General features: G+C 33.0%; 2 protein-coding genes across 3 annotated transcripts; one reads left to right on the top strand and one right to left on the bottom strand.

The window, feature by feature from the left end:
- Positions 1 to 3,713: 3,713 nt before the first annotated feature.
- LOC125812861 (probable pectinesterase/pectinesterase inhibitor 7) lies at positions 3,714 to 7,017 on the top strand. The gene is given in 4 exon segments (XM_049492317.1): positions 3,714 to 3,785; positions 3,963 to 4,304; positions 4,884 to 5,172; positions 6,307 to 7,017. Coding segments are annotated over 4 exon segments (1,395 nt in total). The 3' UTR covers positions 6,999 to 7,017.
- A 673-nt stretch (positions 7,018 to 7,690) lies between these two features.
- On the bottom strand, positions 7,691 to 13,578 carry LOC125812938 (uncharacterized). Of its 2 annotated transcripts, XM_049492417.1 has the most exons (5): positions 13,243 to 13,578; positions 11,651 to 11,833; positions 9,761 to 10,002; positions 7,983 to 8,230; positions 7,691 to 7,707 (listed from the first exon to the last, which is right to left on the bottom strand). In XM_049492417.1, exons 1-4 carry the CDS (start codon positions 13,525 to 13,527, stop codon positions 7,984 to 7,986), a joined length of 957 nt encoding a protein of 318 aa, XP_049348374.1. In that variant the 5' UTR covers positions 13,528 to 13,578; the 3' UTR covers positions 7,691 to 7,707; position 7,983. The 2 variants fall into 2 exon arrangements, with proteins under 2 accessions (XP_049348374.1, XP_049348373.1); XM_049492416.1 differs by lacking the exon at positions 7,691 to 7,707 and having other exon boundaries at positions 7,837 to 8,230.
- Positions 13,579 to 17,153: the final 3,575 nt, after the last annotated feature.

The following is a 17,153-nucleotide window of genomic DNA, read 5'->3' as shown; positions in this document are numbered from 1 at the left end:
CATATGGGAGCAATAACAACAAATTAATATGAAATGGTTAGATAAAAACGTGAGAAAGAATAGCGACGTAATAATATAATAATCGAGACACAAAAAACACCAGTGAAAATCAAAATTCAAGACCAGAAAACTACAAAAATAATGTCAATACTATTGATAAGAAAGGTTCAAGAACTCAAAAATGAAGTAACATAATACATAAAAATGAAATTACATGAAAAATCAATTAATCGAGTTTTAATATATTTATCTAACACCACGCAGGAAATTGTAAACAATAAACGAAAAGAAGTAATGGTGGTATGGTTACTCATTGGTGGTTAGGTGGCAAGAACAATAGAATTATGTGTAGGAATCTAAATGAAATCACATGTCTGCATGTACTGCCGACACTGCAAAACCTTAAATCAAGGATGTATTTGTCTGCATTCTATGTGTTTTTTTTTTTAAAATTTGAACTTTGATATTTATATTGGAGTTCTGACTATTTTGAATTTATGTTGGGTAGACCCCCATTCAGGGGATATTGATATTTATATTGGAGCTCGATCATTTTAAATTCAGTCGGGCCGAACCCATTGAAGGGGTAGCTTCCCCTACAAAAAACATTTTTCATACTAAAAAATTGAACTGAGATCTTTGATTAAGAGAGGACCAACCTCGTTCACGGAGATTGCATTACAAAGTGTTGTTTCCCTTTTCGGTACAATAATAGTATAAAGATCTGATCTATTCATGAAAAGTTCAGATATAAATAACTCATCTAGACGTATATCTATACTTTTGTATGTTCATTTTTCAAGTCTATTTTTCACTTGGAACAAGGAGGACCAAAGGGTGTGTTTGGCAATTGGCTAGGAAAATATATGTCGAAAAATAAGTAATCTTCTTATTAATTTTTTTGGTATTTCATTAGTAATGTAAATAAGAAAATATTATCTAAGGAGCATTAATTTGTATGTAATTTAGAAAATTACTATGGAGTGTGGCTGGGTCGAACGGGGTTTGGGGTGGCTCCGGGCTAGGTGGAGCCCGCTTGAAGCTAAGAGATTCATATGAACCTTTTAAACAAAAAATTACATTATTTATACATGATTAGAATTTATAAACTTAAACTCACAAGAATAGTCAAAGGTAGGTGGTCCGGTCCATATTAAGCTTTTGGCAAAAAGTATGTGTCTAAGGGGCAAAAGTCCACAAATACTTGATTTTGGTACTATTATTTAAGTTGTATTCGTGCAAAAAAATTATAAGTCTATCTTTGAATAAAATATTTGAAATTTTGTATGGCTGAAGTTCAAGCACGTATGACTACATTAAAGTTAATCTATTTTTGTAGCGACTTTAATTATAAGTAAATTAAAGTTTATCTATTTTTGTAACGACTTTAGTTATAAGTGGTTGAATTAAGTTATTCTTGTTTGAATTTCAAGCACATATATATAACTAAAATCCAATCAAATCCAATCATTTTGGTTTAATCTCCAGTCATATATGGCTAAATTAAGTCATCTTTGTCTGAAGTTCATGCACATATAATTGAAATGTCATTTTTGCATGAATTTCAGGAAGAAATAACTCGATTTTAACTTCAAACACCTCACATTTAAAATTATTCTGAAATCGATAAACATATATATATATATAGCTTTTAATCAATGGGCTTTTAAAAGTCTAGTACAATAGATAACAAACATATTCGTTCCGATTTTTGAATGTAGTCCATGCACCACTCTCGTGGATATGTATATTTTTAGGCATAAAGTTGTAAACTAGTACGATTTGATCAGTGACATAGTCAGATTTTTTAGTAAAAATATTTAATGTAAAAATGTAAGCATATAAAGAAGCACTCAATGAGATTTACGACTTTATTTGCAGTGTAGTATGTATATTCCATTTAATTTAGATCAATTAATTAATTAAACTACGTACTTATTTGATCATGTTAAACATTTATTAGTATGAATTAGTAGTTGTTGGATAATTCATATATTAAAGTACATACTTAATTTCAATATCACTTATAATATGTTAAATCATAAAATTTAAATAATAATTTATTATGTTACACACACATATTCAATTGATTTTGATCATAAAATCTAAACTCTCTCTTGACTCTTAATTACTTTCTTAGATATTATACTCAATCAAATCAAACCAAAAAAAAATAAAAATCTTTGACTCACTTATGATTTACCAATCCTCAACCAATTATCTCATCCGTTGTATTATACACACTCATATTTACTATTTAGAACATGAAAATATATAGTTGATACTTGATATTGTCTAAAAAAAATTATACTATCAGTATATTTTTTATAACATTTTTTCTAAGCTTGTTCAATAATGATGGGTTAACTTTATAATATCAAAATCAGTATTATAATCACAATTTAAACTTCATACATAACAATAAATCGACTTTGTCAAGCAACAATCTTTGTGAATGAATTGAAGAAGAGAAATATGAGAAGTGATCTAGCTTTCAAATTAGATACAATATGGGCCAATAGGAGTGAAGACTGAAAAACAAAATTAATTTTGGTTACGTTATAAGTCAAGTCATGTGATTGAAAATGTAAAGATCTCCTTAAATTATATGTTGTGACGGTGCAATTATTTTTATACCATCAATTTATTTTAACTTGTTATAACATGTCTTTTATTTTATCTCTACATTACAAAATCATGAGTTATTAATATTTCAAGGCAAATTTGAAGGCATTCATTTAGGCTCAAAACAAGGGAGGCAAATTTCATGTTCTTGTCTTGTGATGCACATTATTAGTATTTCAAGAATCCAACTAGGAATAGTGTAGTTTAATTATAGTACTCTTTTTTTATTAATTAGTATATTATAATTATTAGTAATTCATATGAACGATATATATGTGTAACGTCGTCTTATCTAAAAATTTAAATTGTTAGAAATAATACATATTTATATATTCTCAACACGTCCTCGGTGCTTGATTTTTTTTTTATGACAAGCACGTACAAATTCTTTTTATAATGGATAACTGTAAAATTTCATGATTTTTACCAACTCTGATATCATAATTAATATATATATGTTTAAAGTAATTATACATCAACATATTTAAGAAAGCGGTGCTGCCCTTCCCCTAATGAACTTTATTTTGGAAGAAAAAGAAGCTTCAAGTCATATGAGTCAACTATTTTTTCCCCCTATTATGTTTAAGATCTAATTATTAGTCACAGATTCAAAATTTAGATGTACATTATAAATTATCCGTATTCAGTATGAATAAAGTGAAAATCAATCACACCAGACTGGATGATAGAGTCGTGGAAACACTTGTTACTTAGATATTTTGAACCTTAGCTTCATGAAAAAAATATTATTGCTAAAACACGGAAGAATTGAAATCCTCAACAACTATTTAACAAAACTAAATAACAAATTAATTGAATGACTCTCCATTGCTCCATAAACAATTTAACACTAATTAATTATTCTAAATCTAAATTCTTTGTTATATATATAGTAGCTCACTAGTACACTTTCATGTACAATATTCACCATTTAATTTAGAGATCCATATATCATGTCTAGCAATTATCATAATACTAAGATTTTCTTCATGTCTCATTTTATGATATTTTTTCAATCTTCTGCTAATGATGATAATTCTCCTTCCATCATTTGCAAAAATACCCATTTTCCTAATTTCTGCAAATAAATGCTATCAACTGCGAATTATAGTAATATCTATGACTATGGTCGATTTTCAGTTCACAAATCTTTATCTACCGTTCATAAGTTCATTTCGATTGTTCAAAAATACCTTAGACGAACGAAAAATCTAACGATACCCACGATTCGCGCCCTCGAAGTGTTATTTTTTAGCTGATTTAAACAAAGATAACATTTTATTTTATTTTTATTACCGAGAAATCCGTCTGTGACCCATCCTTTGAACCAATCACAGCCTTCTAAACTCGGTGGAGATTTGCAAACTTTGTTAAGTGCCATTTTGACAAATACACAAACTTGTTTAGATGGTCTCCAAGAAATTAATAGTACCTCTTTTGATCCTTGGAGTTTGAGAACTGACATTTTAACCCCTCTTATTAATGACACAAAACTTCATAGTATTTCTTTAGCCTTGTTCACCAAAGGGTGGGTTCCTAAGGACAAAAAAGGAACAAAAATTACTCAAAAGAAGTTAGTTTTCAGAAATCGCCACTTGCCTTTGAAAATGTCTGAAAGAAATAGGGCTATATTTGAAACAATTAGCAGGAGAAAGCTCCAGCAACAAGCTGCTGACCAAGTTTTGGTGAGTAACACATACATTTTTTATTTTTATACATATATATCAAATTGTGATCGGCTGTATGAATCTTCGTTTCATTTAAGCTCAAAATGTCAAATAAATATAAATGTGGAAGTATATGTAAATATATATAATAATACTAATTATAATATTAGAAGTCCTATAATAAGACTAAAACTTTTTCCCGATTAGGAGGTATCACTGTAATGAATCTTTTTCCTTCATCGTGCCCTATCTTAAGCTAAGTTCGCCTTGACTGTAATAAATTTTAGGTCTTCAAAGATAACTTCCTTCTATGTGATCTTAGGTCTATGTTCCAAGCTACGGGGGAAAAAATTCCTAGCCAATCATAATATTTTTAAATGCATTATAGTTACTGCATCAAATGGAGCAATGATAAAGTTATCCATGTGTAACCTATAGGTCACGAATTCGAGTTGTAAAAATAGCCACTGGTAAATGCATTAGAGTAGGTTGCCTGCATCACAACATTTTAATGTGAATTTAAGTCTACGTTATTCCTATGGGAAAAAAATATTCCTAATAATTTTTTTACTTTTTGAAACTTTGACATAGGAATATGATGACCATGTTAAGGTGAGTGATGTTGTAATTGTAAGCCAAGATGGAAGTGGGAATTTTAGTACCGTAAATGATGCTGTGGCTATTGCTCCAAATAATACAGATGGTTCCACAGGCTATTTTCTCATATATATTACTGCTGGTGTGTATGAGGAATATGTTTCAATTGCCAAAAACAAGAAGTATTTGATGATGATTGGTGATGGTATCAACCAAACTATTATTACAGGCAACCATAGCTACAATGTTGATGGATATACTACATTTAATTCTTCTACTTTTGGTAAGTACCTCCATTATTACTCTATTTTTCAAGTTACCATATTGAGCATGATAAGGTCTACGTACACTCCTACACTTTACCTTTTTCAAACTCCGCTTATGAAATTACATTAAAGTAGTGTTGGTTGTAACTTGATAATGTAAATATTATTTACACCATCAAGCAAAACATAAGCTCATATGTAAACCTCCAGGTTAAAGGTGATGTATAATAGTATAGTAGGTAACTCTTTATAGGAAAGCTAATATAAAAACCTAAAAACAAATCAATAATCTTTGTATCATGTTAAATTGAACTAAAAGAATTGATGGTGTAAAAGTTCTTTATATTATGAATGTATATAACTTAAATTCTATTTTTTAGATTTTAAATTTTATACACCAACTGCATAATAAATACAATCAGGTCGCTCATTAGGTAATTAAAGTAACATCTTTATGATGATTAAGCACTAATAAGTAACATGATAAAAATAGTACTCTCACTGTCCAACAATAGTTGTCCACTATTGACTTGACACAAGGATTAAGAAACAATAAATGATGGGGTAATTTTACCAAATCACACTTATTAAATATAAGTCATCTAAACATTGAAAAATAAATAGAATTTAATAGCAAGGGCAAAATAGACACAACATGGTAAACTATTCATTGTTTATGAGCTGAACAAGTATTGTAGACATCCTAAAATAGTATAGTGGACAAGTAAAGATTGACGGAGGGAGTAATTAACTTGTTATGCTATGTTAAAATTCACTCGTATATACTACAAACTATTTTTTTTAATGTTATCATGTAACTTAAGTCCACACAAAGGATTGTGATGGGATACATAGGATCCCTTCATCCTTCACCACAGGTCTCATATTTGAATGATACAAACAACAAAACAATAAGCCCAATACATTCCCACAAGTGGCTCAAGGGAGGGTCAGTGTATACAAACCTTAATCCTACCTTTTCATTTGAGTCACATAGGAATAAAAGGAATCCTGGTAGGAAGCATTTCTTCCTTCATTGCTCTTTACGCAACGCATATCTAGATTAATCAGGGCCTGAAAGGGGTAGTGGGTGAGAAACCAAAGAAAATTTACATCCATATTTCTTAACATGTTTCTTCTTTTATCAACAGTTGTGGTTGGTCAAGGATTTGTTGCAGTTAACTTAACATTCCAAAACACAGCAGGAGCAATCAATCACCAAGCAGTTGCAGTTAGAAATGGTGCAGATTTATCCACATTCTACAGCTGCAGCTTCCAAGGGTACCAAGACACATTATATGTACATTCCCTCAGACAATTTTACAGAGAATGTGACATTTATGGCACAGTCGATTTCATATTTGGAAACGCTGCTGCAGTTTTCCAGAATTCCAACATATACCCGAAACTCCCTTTACAAAATCAGTTCAATGCAATCACAGCACAAGGCAGAACAGATCCGAATCAAAACACTGGAATTTCAATTCAAAATTGCACTGTAAAACCAGCAGATGACTTAAAATTCAGCAACAGTAGCACGTAAACGTACCTTGGTAGGCCTTGGAAGGAGTACTCAAGGACTATTTACGCACAAAGTTTCATTGATGGATTTGTGAATCCATTAGGATGGAGAGAATGGTCAGGGGATTTTGCACTCAATACGAGTTATTATGCAGAGTTTAATAATACAGGGCCAGGTTCTAACACCAGTGGCAGAGTCACTTGGCCTGGTTTTCATGTTATTGATGCTGCTGATGCTGCTAATTTCACAGTTTCTAGCTTCTTGCTTGGAGATAATTGGTTGCCACAAACTGGAGTGCCATATTTCAGTGGTCTGTTATAAACATGACCTCGATAAGCTGTAAAACCTGAAGTCTGTTCCAATTGAGGTTGATATGTATAAAATGAGGTGACATATTTTATTTAGTTAACTTATCTACGTAATAAGACTTGAGAACACAGGAAATGGTTCTTTCCAAATCTATGCCGAAAGTGTCTAATATGAACACTTTATCATGTGTTCGGCAGTTTGGGTGCTCAATCGGAACATATCATAATCCGAGTGTCTAAATGAAATTTACTCACAAGTTTAAAAAGAAGTCGACGTATTCCACCTTGTATGAATTACCTTGATCCCAGCTAGCTTGGTGTTGAGGTGTAGTTGATTGATACAAATTGAAATGAATGAGTTACTTGACGAAATTGCTTGAACCGGAGACCTCTAATTAATAATGAAAGGATACATACCACCCCACTACAACTCCGAGTGCTGCAACTTTGGAAAAACGCCCTTTGTTTTTCTTCTTTCTTTTCAATCTTATGTCAATTATCAACACATTATACATAATTCTTCTGAACATGCTCACTTAAGCATGCACACTTGAATGTTGAATAGAACAAGTTAGATGCAAAAAAGATTCATATAACAAACCCCAACCAACTAATATCTGATTGAATCGTAGTTCATTCAATGACCGAATAACCATCCCATTCGGATTTTCATTTCTTTTAATTTCTTAGAAGTTCTCATTTCCAGTCCAACAAGTCTGATTCTGTCCATAGTGACCAATTAAAAATAGTCCAGAAAAACTGAATTCTTTAGTGAAAGCTTTGAAGTTTTAACATACATAAACTCGTCTTATATTCTAGTAACAACAAATCAAGTGTAATTCACAAGTGGGGTATGAGGAGGGTAGGATGAATGCAAACCTATCTACCTTTTGGGGTAGAGAGGCTGTTTCCGATAGACCCTGTGCCCTTTATTCCACACATAAAAAGACTTGAAAAAAGATATAAAGCAACAAAGCAATCCATGATATAGACACACCTTAGAACTTTTGAAAAAAGTCATATATGTGGTCATTAATTTCTTCTGGTCTTTCTTGGTTGATGAAGTGTGCAACTCCTTCCATGATAACTACTTCTTGCAAGAATGGCACCATTTTTTGGAACCCACCTTTGTGGATATATTCCTTAACACCAGGTGTATTGTAAGTTAGGTCCACATCCCCTATGATGAACTTAACGGGGACCTTTATTTGTACACCGGTCCATGGCGCGGTCAGCTCCCAGTTTCTGCAACAGTTAAAAATATAACAAAAATAAAATGGCCACACAAACAGCTAACATGCATCATATATAATTGTATACATAAAAGACTTACGGGGTTGTTGGTTGGTGGGATAAAGGATAACAATCCTAGGATAAAATGAGGGATTATTTTATCCCATGTTTGGTTATGGATATTAATTAGTCCCGGGAACCATTAAAACTATGGGATTAGCTAAAGTATAGAGGGTGAGATAACTAATCCCATGGGATATCCTTGTCTATCCCATCCTTGCAATCAAACAACTCCTAAGAATATTAGAGTCAAAGCAACTAGAGGCAGATCCAAGATTTGAACATGATGAATTCAACTTTTGAAGTTCTTAGCACTGGACGTATTGTTACTTTTGAAATTTTGAGTTCAGATTTTTTTTTTTTGAGAAAGGTAACTTGTATTATAAACAAAGAATACATAAGGAGTATTCTAGTAATACTTACATCCAAAAGTTGCTAAAAGAAAAGAACTCCTATGGAGGTCATAAGAACTCTAAAATACTAGGGATATCCTCTGCATCTTGAGGATATTCATGTTTACACCAAAAAAAGAAAAGAGCCATGCAATTCAACTTCAAATTATGCATAGAGCAGCTCTTGTTTTTGAAACATCTCTGGTTCCTCTCCATCCATATAGACCACCAAATGCAGGCAGGGACAATCTTCCATCTCTCCCTGTGTCCTGACTGATTCCCATCTCTGTTCCAGCAAGCTAGAGCTTCTTTAGTAATTAGTAATTAGTATATGTTGAAATTTTGGTATAATACATAGATGTGCCCTTTAACTTGGCCTCATTTCACATTGATGCCCTCTAACTTTGGTTGTGCATAAGTAAACATTTAGACTTGTATAAAGTTGAACAAGTAAACACACGAGCCTAACGTGGCATAATACACGTAGGATACCATGCCACGTAGGTCGCGTGTGTCTATTTGTTCAACTTTATACAAGTTTAAGTGTACTTGTGCATACCCAAAGTTGGAGGACATAAATGTGAGTTGATGCCAAGTTAAATGACATATTTATGTAATATGCCTTGAAAATTTAAGTCTCTTATACACATGTATCTCTATGTTGCATGTTGAAGTGAGTATATTAGGTTGCATCGACCTCGTTAAGTAACATTTGCTTATAAACAGGTATCAGAACATAAAACTATTAGGTTGATCCATGATATCCAAGGGTGAATTTAAAGGCTAAAATATGGGGCACGTGAACCCGTGATCTCTCCATAAAACTAGGTATTTAATGTATATACTTTCTAAAATCAGCATAATATTGTCTGCTGACACTCATGCTACAAAAAGGCTAAATGTTGCACTTGGTTAAATGTTGAGCTATTTACCAAGAGGACAAAGATTAGTTCTCACTTAATACATTTTACCCCGAACAATTCATAGTTCTTATTTAGAAACAATACCATAAAAAATTTGAGCAAAAAATAAAATTAAGAGTTCTTGAACAAATAGGTCATTTGGTGAAGAAAATGATTAGGCAACTCACAGGTCCATAGCTCGATAGTAGTTTAATCCACCAGTAAAACCTGACTGTCTGAACTTGTTGGCATAGTAGTTGACATCCTCTTCTGACAACCAAGATGGCAATGTAATGGGAGTATGAGGTGAACCCCCAAATCCTTTCTCTTTAGGCACACGAAGAGGAGCTGGATTGCGTGATGTTAAAAATTTCGCGATTAGTCTTGCGGTATCAACACTAGCAAACTCCTCTTCTGCCTCTCCATATTCCTAAGAAACAACACATTTGAAAGGGTGTTTTCAGCAGCGATGATTAAATAACATCTTCAGCAATAAGGAAGAAATCTCAACAGCACATGAAAACCACTGGAATTCATCAAATTTGTAACAGCTGGGTTTTTCTTTTGTTTTATGATTTAACTTTAACATAAGAGCCTTTTCTTCAAATGATAAATCAAAGTCATAAAAATTGTACACAACAAGATGGTGCCAAAGAAGTATAAGTTCCTGGCACTGAGCTTCCCAAAGAATTTGCGAACTACCTATGCAAATAGGATGTTCTTTTTACACAAATACAAGTGAAAAAAGTTTCTGTTCTTCTCAGTTTCCTATATAAGCATACAAAAAAAGAAAATAATCTATTTGGATTAAGCAATCAAAATCACTATAGGATTGTAATTGAGAAAATATTTAACAAATGTTTAGAACAAAGCTGAATGGTGAGAACTGGGACACTAATGAGTACTTTTATCAAATCTAAGGGACACGGTCTAATCATGAGGGTAGTATTTTATCATGGTGTGGATCTAAGTTACAATTCAAGAAACAGAGTAAGATGAGTGTCTTTTACGTCTTGACCAGCCCAATGCTTAAATTTTGTGCACAGTGCAGTGGAAAATTGCATCAACAGCTACTTCTGGACAATAATCATAAGCATGGACTCTTACTTTCCTTTTTAGTTTGTTTAAAAAACAATGCTTCCTTCCTTCTTGGCAACTCTTTAGTTCCAATTTTCCAAATGGCATGTTTAACACCACAAGATTAAAGAGCATTTTGGTACATTCTAATTTAGTTTAAGACAAAAATTTAAAAGTCTTTCTTACTTTCTTAAAATTCATGTCAAGTCAAAACTATACAAACAAATTGAAACAGAAGGAGTAATAACATAGCTTACAAAAAGGCAAAAGAATGAGAGTATATTGAAACAGAAAGCAGACAGCAAATTCAGAAACCTTATGCCAGATATCACATATTTGAAGTCCCAGAATAGCATAACCTATATGATCACTCAATACAACTCGAACACTGAATTTCCACAAAAGTTACTTGACACAAAATAATTGGAAGCAATGATATCACCAAAATCTTGACTTTATCCGTAAGTGCATGCAGTAAGGAAGATCATAAAAAAATCTCTTCAATCCGTAATTAGTTGCAGGCAGCTATATGAATCCTTAGCTCCCGTTTTGGCCATGGATTTTGAAGTTGAAACTTGAAAAATTGTGTTTTCGAAGTTGTGATTTTTGAAAATTGAAGTTATATTTGGACATGCATATTACTTGATTTATTTTTAAAGTTTTGTAAGTGGAAGTCCCAAAAACCCAAAGAAACTTGAAAATATTTGAAGATCAGATTTTCAAAATCTGATAAATTTCATGGTAAGATATTTAAAGATAATTTTTTAAAAACTTCTCTCAAAATCTATGGGTCAAATGCTAGCTTAAACTATTTCAGACAATTTTTAATTGAGGTCCCCTACGTGAATCAGCTACATATAGTTTCCTCTATTAGACTATTTCTAGTCTCCATTCAACTTAACATCCCCTCCTTTATCCAAGCTGAAATTAATGGAGTTAAAGGAAAATAATGCAACAGTTGATAGAAGAAAAACAAAGGAGAGAAGGATGCTGGAAGAAACCTGAAATCTGCAAATATAGTAATCATCCCCGAGGACAGCACGCATAGATTCAATAGGCTTTCTCTTGGGGTTCCTGGGGTGGAAGACAACGCTCATATTAACCAGTGCTTTGATCCTATCAGGTCGCAAAAGGCATACATGCCAAGCTATAACAGCACCCCAATCATGTCCAACAAGGAACACCTAATTCATAGAGGCAAATAAAAAATTTAAGTAAAAAATGCATGTGCATCCACTGTTTGGAACTCCAACTATGCACTAATCGTTATATAATCAGTCACTTATTAACATAATTACGGGCAAATTACAAAGAGAGTGAAAGATAATGAAAAGCTAAGTTGCGCGGACTCTTCACTTTTGATGCCGCACCAGAATTGGATTCTCCAAAATTACACTACTTTTGGAGAATCCGAGACATTTTTGAAGAGTCCGAGTAACATAGATGAAAAGGAGACAAGGTCCTAACTGAAAATAACACAAACTACCAATCCATCTATCATGCCAGTCAAGTCGATGCGATTCGTTCAACATAATATCCCTTAGAGTTTGACTTGATGGAAATATCATAACTATTCTACTTGGTAGGAGTGCCTATGTGACTCGTGAAGGCTATAACATAGAGTTGGAGGCTTAAATCTGGAACATCTAGAAAAGCCACCCCGCTAGAAGCCCCTGCTTATACCCTTACTTTAATAATTTATCATTATCATCTTTTTTCTCTCTCTAATCTATCTAGTTCCTTCCTGTACAATCATTTGTTCAATGACACAAAACACTCGCTTTAGGTGGCAAATAGAGAGAATCATATTTGAAGATGAATTATCTCATCGATATTTGACGCTCAGGCAAATGTGAAAGCAGACTCTGAAAAAGTTTGTATGCATCAAAGAAATGGAATAACTCACCTTCTTACCTTGATAAGCATTTTTTTCAGAGTGATAAGCAATAATTAACATCAATTAATAACCTAGAAAAAATGCTGACTAACCTACTATAACAGGTTAACTACCTAACTTAAATACATAAAAAAGTTAAACAAAAATACAAAATTATCTATACAGTATATCCATTAGCTGATGTATCCACTGTCCATATATATTTAGGTGACTTGTGCACCACAGCATGTAAATCCTAGATTGTCCTGTAATTACTCGAACTATACTATACACGTAGATATGCAGAACTCTACTAAAGGGGAACTTTATTTTTAGGCATGGTACATAAATATGCCATTTAACTTGGTCTGAAGTGACCTCTATGTCCTCCGACTTTGGAATCACACAAGTAGACACTTAAACCCGTATAAAATTGAACGAGTAGTCATACACGTTCTATGTGACATAATACACGTAGGGGGCCATGTAGAATGCAGTGTAGGACATTTAAATACATGTTCAAACACAACTTCAAGTATCAAAAATCACAACATCATAAACTCAAACTTCAAGTTTCTATTGCTAAACGAGAACTAAGTAGTGCACTAACTTTCACTAAATCCTATATTTCCATGTAATTACTCAAACTATACATATCACTAACTTTGTAAACCCACTATCAAATATATTAATTTAAATTCTAGATTCGCCTATAACCTGATCGAGACCCAGAGCATCTAGAAGGGCAATAAGGTCACCAACAATATGAAAAACGGTATAGCTAGAAGGAGAAGGGGGAGAATCTGTATCGCCATAGCCACGTAGATCTGGAGCTATTGCGCGGTAACCTTTGGATGAAAGTGAAATCAGTTGGTGACGCCATGTATACCAGAGTTCAGGGAAACCATGGAGGAATAGTATTGTGGATGGGCCTTCACCAATTTCAGCTACGTGCATATTTATGCCGTTTACAGAGAGATTTTTGTGCTGTATATTCTCCATGGCTGGTTCTTTGTGTATGCGCTTTCTTTTTGTTTTTGGTGGAGGTGATGAACAAAATGATATATACTAGTAATTGCCTTTTTTGAATTGTTCAAGAAAATGAAGTTTGTTATGCAACTTTCTTTTTTATTTTCTCGTTAGGTGTGCCGTGTTTGTATTGAAAATCAACTAATTCAAATTAGCATTGGGTAACGTTGAGTTAGATGATTTGAGTGGCTCCGGCTTGACTAAGGGATTTACATGATAAATTTAGTCAAGTACAACTACCCACCACGTCATCACGCCACATAAGCATCATGTAAATGCCATGTTAATTGTGATAAAGTTTCTCATGTGGAGTGCTAACATAAGAAGAAAGAAGAATAATTCTTAATGAAATATTCTTGAGATACGTGGAGTATTTTCTTAGAAGACGTTAGAATTTCATGGATTTACATGGAAAGTTCTAAGAACAATCTAGTAGTGTAAAGTATTCTATAAAGAGACATTTTTAAAAAAAAAATATGTAGGGACTTACATGATAATTATTACTCCTTTTGTCTCAATTTATGTGACACTTTTCATTTGTCGAGAGTCAAACAATTTAAATTTGACAGGAAATATATGCATAAAATCTTTAATTTTTTTGAAATGAAATTTATATATTTGTAAATTATGTAAAAACTAAAAAATACTATAAGTCACAACAATTGATAATTCAAAATGTCTAAATAATCTATGAAAAATTTACGGTCAAAGTTAGACTTGTTTGAATCTCGAAATTCAAAAAGTGTCACATAAAATGGAACGGAGGGAGTATTTACATATTATTTCCCGAGTTAGTAGTATGAATAGAGTGACATTCATTTGTAAATTAATCAAGCAAGAAAAGTAAATCTTCCAAATCTTGAGTAATACAAAAACTTTTTAACCAATTCTTTTGTGTCTTTTTTCATTCTCTTAGCGATTTAGTATTAAAATACTTACTTGAGCTTGAAAGTTCCTGAAAGACTCGTGAGTGAGTTGTCAAGTGTTGCATGATATGCTTAGTGAATCTAAGTCAGCGACAAAGTGGTATCAGAGCAAAAGTTGATACTTTGAGAATGACTAATAAGAGAGACATCAATGCTGCAATCACTACCAACGTTGAGTAGGATGGTGGAATGAAAAGCAAAAAAAGGAGGATGAATCTTAAGAATAATGAGAAATTGTTGTACGCCCCGACATCAAGCGAAGTACTAATATCCCACTCACATTCGGTCATTGAGGCGAATGATGATGAACGTGGGGAGCATCTCGTAGATATTACACTTGAAATGTGATGGATTGTGAGAGTTGATACGACAAGGCATACTGTGGAGATTTTAGGCAAGCGCTTGAGCAGCATCAATGACAAGTTTAAGACTTTTGAGGACATCTGCAAAGAGTTGAAGGTGCGTAAGCATGTGAAATATGAGATGAAGGAAACAATATTCACCTCTTGGAGTGTCGGCCCATGAATGCATTAAGCACAATTAAAACATGAAGGCCAAGATAAAAGTGTTCAAGGGGGGAATTGAAGCTGGAGGATTTCCATCGTCCAATGGAGATAGGAAAGTCAAAGTTGAGGCTCACAAGCCATAGATGTTCAATAGTGCTCGTGACACGTAAGATGTGGAAATTTTCCTTTGACATTTGGAGAATTACTTCAAGTCCAACGGGTGAAGAGCGACGAGAACAAGATCGATATTGTTATGTTATACCTCTCGGAGATGGTCATGCTACGATGGAAGAAAAAGGAATCCAAAATATGGAAGGGACTTTGCACCATTAACACATGGAAACAATTTCGAGCCAAGTTCATGAAGACCTTCTTTCCCAACAACATTATCTATGAGGCGAAGTGCATATTTAGGGAGTTGAACTAGACATGCAACATATAAGTATATGTGAAAGAGTTCACCACTCTCATACTTCATATTTTCAACCACATAGATGAATATATGTTACCACTTCATGGATCAGCGGTAAAATTGGGTCAAAACGGAGTTAGAACATCCATAGGTTAGAACTATTGATGAATCCATCACATAGGCTAAAGCTTTGACAAACTTTAAGCATGACAAGTATGATTGAGACAGAGAAGAAAAGATGAGAGGTAGTCATGACCAAGGTGGGGAGAACATGGTAAAAGTAAGGAGCAACATAAATATGACTAATAATCCATTGTGAGCTGAAGAAGTCTTCAAGGAGATCGATTTCATGGCACTTGTGAGAGGTTAAGTGTCCAAGTGGAATTCACTCAAGCTCAATAATACTGATTCAACGGAGATTGAAGTTTTTGTGGCCATTTTTTAGGAAAGTTGATGAGGGCAGCTGAGGAAGAAGATGTTGCCTTAGCTATGATGTATGAGATTTGCTTATGTTCTTTCCTTTTATTTTTTTTTTGGCTCTTAGTTTGGTTGTTTGTTATTGGACCTGGGCCATTTTGGGCTTGGGTCATTTCTTTTTAGCTTTCAATAAAAGGGGCAACACCCAACATTTAAATTTAAAAAAAAAACTTATATTTATGCCTTTGAACTTTGGATGTGCACAAGTAGAGACTTGAACTTTTATAAAGTTGAACAAATAGACACACGTGTCCTACATGATATCCTACATGACATTTTGTTCTATGTGGTGTTCTTAGTGTATTATGTCACATAGGAGTCATGTGTCCTGTTTAACTTTATACAAATTTAAGTATTTATTTGTGCACAACTATAATTGAAGGGCATAAATGTGAAATAAGATCGAATTATTTATGTATGGGATAATTATATAACTAAGCTAACCTTTACTACTTAATTATGCTATACGACTATAGTTCAAATTAATTATATAAAAGGGTTATTGTTTAGAAAATGGCTATAATGGGTCCACTTTTTATTTGTATTGGGCATGGGAATCCCAATTGCCCTTTTATACAAACTTGCACTCAATATCTTTCTTCCACTTTTGCCTAATTGTCTCCTTAATTCTCTCAACCACCATAAACCCCTCAATCCCCAAAATCTCTCAACCAAATCAAATTCAAAATTTGAAAAATTAAAATTAATCCTCTTTCAAATTCAATTCCAGGTAATTTTTTTTTTATTTTTTTTATACCTTCATCAGTTTTATTATTTTGTATTTGTATAATTTTTCGTTTTTCCCAACTTCTTCACAGTTCTTCAACCAAAAGTTGTAATCGATTGGAATAGTAATCCCTACCAGTGTAGTCATGGAGGGACAATCTCCATCAAAGAGAATCACTAAAGGTATACATTTGCATGCAATTGAATTTGTACAAACTTCATCTTTTTCGTTGGGTTTTACTCAAGACTTTGAAGCAAGTGCAGGTTCTATTGCCAAATCTAAAAAAAGAAAATTAGAAGAAACATCTTCTAGTAAAAATGACTCAAAAATGAGTGGAGAAGATGATTATGTTGCAATGGACAAAGAGGAAGCATAAGATTTTGAGGTATTACCCTATTTTTGATTTTTTTTTCTTCGATTTGTATATAGGCAACTTAACTTGTATATCACACAATAGATGGATTGTTAGTTCAGTAATTTGTATATATTACATTATCAAGAACCAACAGATGTATAAATAATCAATGGTGTTATTTGTAATGTTACAGATA

Source organism: Solanum verrucosum, unplaced genomic scaffold (genome assembly GCF_900185275.1).
Source record: "Solanum verrucosum unplaced genomic scaffold, falcon-dt-bn FXZP01000144.1, whole genome shotgun sequence".
NCBI lineage: Eukaryota > Viridiplantae > Streptophyta > Magnoliopsida > Solanales > Solanaceae > Solanum > Solanum verrucosum.
Note: the sequence above shows the minus strand (reverse complement) of the source record. Positions and strands in the feature narration are given on the sequence as shown.